Here is a 7,090-nt window from a genome sequence, read left to right as displayed (position 1 = left end):
ATGATTAAAAGGTGTGTTGTTTCCGTTTTGATCTTTTTCATCTTGTATTATTTCACATTGTTGAATGTCAATACTTCTGATTATTTTACATATTTAAGCAAAAACAAAGTTAGCTTATTTAATGAGTCATTAGCTCAGCTATTAAATGCAAACTCGATAACCAATATTCCTGCCGTTAATTTGATAACCAAAAATCAGGAAATTATCACTGCCCAGCATTGTAGAGATGGCCCAATATACATGGGTCCAAATAATGGAACACAATATGACAAATCTTGTCTATCAATATGCGGATCAAATGGAAAAACTCTAGTCAAGGAACCGAATATTATGTAAACGATAAGTTGATCAGTTCCGGCGTATGGTGCACACTCAAAACGGTGGATTGTAACATGAAAACTGGTTATGTTGTCAGCGGAGTAAACGGAGTTGTGTGCAAATCAAAATATCCAGACATGTTTGGCGGTAATGATGCAAGTACAGTTGTAGCTTGCAATAATGAAGATTACCCTTCGACTGGAAGCGTTTTATGGGATTATTTATACAATGAACGCGTTAATCCAGAAACTATAACAATGACCAAAGATGAGTTATTGGCCGACGGCAGTTTTAGGTTTAGGTGTAAATTTTCACAAGATGCAAATAAAAATCAATACATTGAACATCCAGCAAATAGATTTCATCCGATTGTAAACCCTTGTACAAAATCAATTTTCGCAGCATCCCTAGACGTCAAGCTCGTAAAAACACCTAGCACATGGCACTGTGATTGTGGTGATTTTGACAAAACATCATGACATATTTTAAATGCAATACAGGTCTCCCGCTGTACAGGCCTAGCCTAGTGCGGGGACCCCTGGAAACTTGTGTTAACAATAATTAGGATATGCACAAATGGATGTAAATTTTACCTATCTTTTGTAACAAATGACTTTGTGTTTATGTGCAACAATAAACGATTTTTTACTTTACTTTTTTACTTTTTTTTACACTGATGTGACAAACAAAAAATCAACATGTTCTTCGTGTGTTTTTAATAAATCAGAAACAGAATCATTGACTTGGTCGATCGAATATCCTAGCCAATGTTTTACAGTTAATTCACCATACACATCGGTCAAGAACCAAATGCCTTGCCAATCGTCAAAATTTGTAAATCTGGGTAATATGTGTGAGACGATACAATTGACGCTATATGAAATGGAACTGAAAAATCCAAAATTGCCAGGGTTACAAACAAGTATTAAAGACTATGAGATTGTGGATAAGTTGGTAGCATGAGGATAATGCGTTCGCTATATTCTATGCATGTTCTTTTTTTTGATGAGATCTACAAGAAAACAACATACATATAACGTTGTTGATATGGCCTAGTACCTATTGTAGAAATGGCTTCATTCATATGTAAGCATTATTCTATTGCCAATCGGCGGTACAAACTTTGGATTTTTACTTGTGAATTAGGTAATGTTTGGTTTAAGGGAAAGGAGATTGCACGCATATTAGGATATAGGGATGAAAGAAAGTCAATAGACCGACATGTGGACATATGTGATATAACCTAACCACAAAATTAAAATTTTGAAAAAACCCCCGACCGCGACATAGTGGACCGATTTTCATGAAACATGGTTAAGAACACTCCCGACTAACTCAGCTTTCAAACAAAAAAACCTAAATCGAAATCGGTTCACCCGTTCGGGAGCTACGGTGCCACAGACAGACACACACACAGACAGACAGACAGACAGACAGACAGACAGACAGACAGACAGACAGACAGACAGACAGACAGACAGACAGACACGTCAAACTTATAACACCCCGTCGTTTTTGCGTCGGGGGTTAAAAATTAATTGGAATAAACTTGAAAATAATAAGATTCACAAACCAAGTAACTGGCACCCACGTCACACACGCACGAAACGAAATGAGAAATAAAATAAATGGTATGTTTCGATAATTTTTTTCAATTCAAAGATACTAAACTAATAACAAAGTGCAAAATTCGATACTTTTCAAGTTAGGCAACAAAGGTGCCCAACTTTAACGTACCTACATATACTATTGGTGATGATGTTGATCGTTTATTGTAGAAACTTACAAGCAAAATCATTTATTTATTGCAGGAATGGCTCTAATACGCAAGAACTGTGCCATTGCGGACCAGCTTTATACGATTTACATTTTTACTAGCGAAAATGGGGATATTTGGTTCAAAGGTAAAGAAATCGCAAAAATATTAGGATATCATGAAGAAAGGAAATCAATTGACAGACATGTAGATGATATTGACAAGATGAGTTGGATTAATCTAAAAACAAGTGAAATAGATCAGCCCAAAAACTGGCACCCAGCCACCATTTTCATAAACGAATCCGGCCTCTACTCCTTGATTCTTCGTTCTAAACTTCCTCATGCACAAAAGTTTAAACACTGCGTCACTTCAGAAGTGTTGCCATCTATTCGTGCTACTGGTGCATACAATGCTTCTCAAACTTTGATTAATTCTGACCAACTATTGCAACTTATTAATAATTCTATTACAAGTAACATATCCACTGTGTTGGAACGCAAGAATGACGAATTTACTCAGTTAATTGATGCCAAGAACAATGAACTTGTCCAAGTAGTAGAGTCTAAAAATTTGGAAGTTAAACAGTATATAAACGAAATTGACAATAATAATTTTTAAGAAAAAAAAAACCGCCTTCCTTTGGGGTTCTGGTGATAAATACTTTCAAATGTTGGATTATGTTATCAATTCGTCTGTATATTTTTTAATGTTTGTTATTCGATATCTCCGTCATTTCTGAACCAATTTTGAAATCTGGATGATTCTGAAGTACTTAAAGATGAGAATTATTATCAGAACGGAACTCTAACCAGGGGCGGCTCACTCTTCATCAGCAGTTCCACTGCACCAAATGTCACTGTTCTGGACGTAAGTGCATGCTGTTCTTATAAAAATACCAAAGTCACTATAAGTGTGCCGTTCAGATTTGAGGAGTTCCGTTCTGACCATCATCAGCAATTCCACTGCACCAAATATCACTGTTCTGGACGTAAGTGCATGCTGTTCTTATAGAAATACCAAAGTCACTATAAGTGTGCCGTTCAGATTTGAGGAGTTCCATTCTGACCATCATCAGGAGTTCCACTGTACCAAATGTTACTGTTCCGTACGTAAATGCATGCTGTTCCTTTAAAAACACAAAAATCACCATATGTATGCCTTTCAGATTTGAGGAGTTCCCTCGATTTCTCCAGGATCCCATCATCAGAACTGGGTTCTGAGAAAAATGGGACCAATCTGTATGCATATACATTCAATCAAAAAAAAATTTTTCAAAATCGGTCTAGTAACGTGTGTCTTAGAAAGAGATGTTTCAGATGGTTCTGTCTTAAAAAAAAATGATGGTTATGAATTATTTATAATTTATGGTCAACGCGACTATGTAAAGAAAATGTCAAAGGTTCAAGACAATACAGCTAAAATCATGTACATTGGTAAGCGTCCGAATCCGTCGCTGGATTGGGATAATGTTATTGAAAAGGCTAGGAATGATGAATCGTCAGAACCGATAGTTAAAAGGAAAATAATCAAGTTTGAGAATCATGAAAAGTTAGGAGAGTTCATTAAAAATAAACTTGATCCATAATACCTGTATGGCTCTAACGAGTTGGTAACGAAGTATTAATAAGCTGGTTCAGTTTTATTTTTTATTTTTTCAACCAGTAACCAACAAATCGTGTTTATGTATGTTCTTTTTTTGAGATCTTCAAGAAAACAACATACATATAACGTTGTTGATCCATACTTGTAACAAAGTAAAAACTGGTTCAGTTTTAATATTCTAGGTTTTTAGGTTATCCATTTTATTTGGACATCTTTATTTTCATATTTTATGTTTAATAAGCTGGTTCAGTTTTATTTTTTATTTTTTTCAACCATTACAACTTAAACACAATAAAGTATACAAACCAATACCATGTTTTTATAGTAGATTCCGCAATTACACTCCATGTCAAATTTACACTGTATCGTAATGGGCCACGCGGTCATTTAACCTAGTGATGGTACTTTTTGAGGAAATCATAATTTTACAGATTGTGTCCACCCAAACAAACCATGGGTGCTTGTAATTTTATCGCAAAACGAAATTGCTTGCTCGGATACGATTTGTCTAATCGATTCCAATGATAATTGTTACCTGAAGGCAACTCACAAGGGATCCTATGGTATATTGATGGTTCATGAGTATTGTTGAATGATTGGTTCATAGCGTTTTCCATTTGTTTGTCAATAAATGGTATTCTATATGAGGTAATTGTTAATTCTGACCCTATCTTGTTCCGTGGTCATATTCATGCTCATGCTTTCATCGTGAGTCGTACGACTTTCCTAGCATAGAGATCCCGTATGGTTGATGGCTCCTTGGTCATCGGAGATTAGCTCCAAGTTGACATTGTGCCGACTAGTGCGACTATTCAGTTCTCCCATTGCGGCATAGTGTACTTTTGGCAAGGTGCAAAGAGTTTGATCAGAGTCTTACGCATGCCCCTTGTGGAATGTATAAGTTTCTAAATCAAAGCCATGGGCGGAAGTTTGTAACGGTTGCATTCATGCTCATACCTCATGTAGGAGGAATTATTATGACTAGTGATCAAGGTGCGGGGTTGTATAGTGCCTGGATGTTCGCTTGCAGGGGGGATGGCTATACAAGACCAAGCGTGCACAGATCACTAGGACTGTAATAGTACTCGAGTGGGGTTGTACCCGTTCCACGCCACTTAAAAAACCACTTCACTATCGTCCAAGGTAATACCTATGCTGGTCGATATCGTCTTAACAATATGCAGGGTTGATTCTCCTGGGCGCTCTGGCACTCCGGTGATTTCCAGGTCATTCAATATCAATTCTTGATCCCTCTCATTTAGCTCCAGGTGCATCTGCTCGATGACATTTTTAAGTTCCAAATTATTGGGCTGGTTCGTGGAGTTTTTTTTCAACGCAACTACTTCTGCGCTCAGACGTGAGTTCTCTAATTCTAGGATTTTCATTCTATTATTCGCCGTTGCAAGGTCAGTTTGAATGTCTTTAATCTGCTCGCCTATGTAATCCGTGGTAGCCGTAAATTCTATCTTTATTTGCTCGACAGCAGTAGTAATTTCTTTGTTAATACGACTAAATATCTCATCCCTCGTCTTGCTTAGCTTAGAATCAATATTTCGAAACTCGTTTTTTACACTCATCAACTTTGTGTCCAGTAACCTAGATATCACATCCAAACTCAGTTCTTGTGCGTTTTTAGCGTTTTCTGGGACAGTCGTATCTAAATAACTTTGATTAATTGTGTTGCAATTTTCCGACTCCCACTGACGCGGCTCGTCACATATTGACATGTCGGCATCTGATACTGTTTGACTTACTTCGAGGGGCCCTACCTAGATATCACATCCAAACTCAGTTCTTGTGCGTTTTTAGCGTTTTCTGGGACAGTCGTATCTAAATAACTTTGATTAATTGTGTTGCAATTTTCCGACTCCCACTGACGCGGCTCGTCACATATTGACATGTCGGCATCTGATACTGTTTGACTTACTTCGAGGGGCCCGGCCGGTGGTGAACGCTCAAAGTGTTTTCTTACAGGTGTGTTGTCACCTCGCCGGCGCCTCGACACATTATTGCACGAATGACATTGCCAGCCACTATTCGCATTTTGTACTATTTGATTGAAGTACTCAGTCGGTATTCCAAGACATGCGTAATGGTACTTCCCATGACAACTTGGGCATGTTAGTAGCTCCTCTCTGGCAATAGGATGTGGGCATGCCAAGCAATTTTCGTTACTGCTCATATTGAATACGTTAGCAATACGGTCTATTTTATTGTGCTTGCGCTCGCACTGGCGCACTGATAACACTGCCTGACTCGTCCGCCGGACGTGACATCTTTTGATTAAATGAAATGAAATGAATCAACCTTATCACTCGTTGTCATGATTACGGACGGCAGGATCACGCTGCGAGCTGTACCTATATCCTAGTTTTGTTATAATCTATTCACCTTTTCCCCTTCTACTCCACTAAAATTTCTTCACATTAATTTTTGGCATTAATAGGCTATTGCAAACTCTTGTATGGGAACTCTACACTTTCTGATTATGCGCTGATACTTGGCACAGTTGTTCCTTGGGTGACCTTGAGTAGATTAAGACCGGAAGGCATCGAGAGCCACCCGCAACAGGGATGTCGACTACATTAAAAAATGGTATTCTGTTTAGTCCGTCAGTTAGATCGTCTAAAAATATTGAACACATATTTTTCGCTTTATCTAATTAATGAGAAAATACAAAGATAGATACAGGTCATCAAAGTTCCAGAGTGGGGGCTTGTGACGTCATTTTTAGGTAAGAATTGTACCTAGGCGTGACGTCATGCAAAACTTCAAGGCACTGTACCGTCGTCATTTTTTGTTTACGATAAAAAAGAAAAAATATGTGTCCAAAATTGTTTCATGATCTAACTGACAGACTACATAGTTTTTTTAATCGTCATCCCAATTAGAAGAGGGAGGGGGGAGGTACGGCACCGCCACGCTTCGTTTCAAACCATAGTTCTCTAAAACGTTACACACTTAGACCACTTTTGGGGCAAACTAAAGGCGCCACCCTCACTGACCTTGTACAAAACTGCTCTCTCGAGTGCGCCGCCGCAACGCACCCATCCCAAGCCTATCACGCAAGAGTCCAGATCGTTCTGAAACATAAAATGGCCTTAGAAAATACTCATTCGATTTCTTTTCAGTGAAGTGCGAGTCCAACTGTAGGTATATTTTAAAACAGATTTGTATTTTTTTCTACTCCCGTATATGTACTATTAGTGCGTTTTCACATTATCCGATCCGATATCGGATGTCGGACCGATATCCCATACGTTGAAGCCGCCATCAAGCAGTGTTTTTTTGGGTTTTAACGTAAAAAAAAAGAAATGTGAACCATAGACACGTTTCACGAACGTGGCGTTTTTATTAACAAATTCGTCTTGGCCTCAAATTGTTATGGCTGTTATAAATGTTATATGACAC

At 38.0% G+C, this 7,090-nt stretch overlaps 1 protein-coding gene across 1 annotated transcript; it reads left to right on the top strand.

The window, feature by feature from the left end:
* LOC125225160 lies at nt 1–797 on the top strand. The gene is made up of 2 exons (XM_048128737.1): nt 1–244; nt 319–797. Exons 1-2 carry the CDS (start codon nt 1–3, stop codon nt 795–797), a joined length of 723 nt encoding a protein of 240 aa, XP_047984694.1.
* Nucleotides 798–7,090: the final 6,293 nt, after the last annotated feature.

Source organism: Leguminivora glycinivorella, chromosome 4 (genome assembly GCF_023078275.1).
Source record: "Leguminivora glycinivorella isolate SPB_JAAS2020 chromosome 4, LegGlyc_1.1, whole genome shotgun sequence".
Taxonomy (NCBI): Eukaryota; Metazoa; Arthropoda; class Insecta; order Lepidoptera; family Tortricidae; genus Leguminivora; species Leguminivora glycinivorella.
The sequence above is the reverse complement of the archived record's forward strand: the minus strand, read 5'-3'. Positions and strand labels throughout refer to the sequence as shown.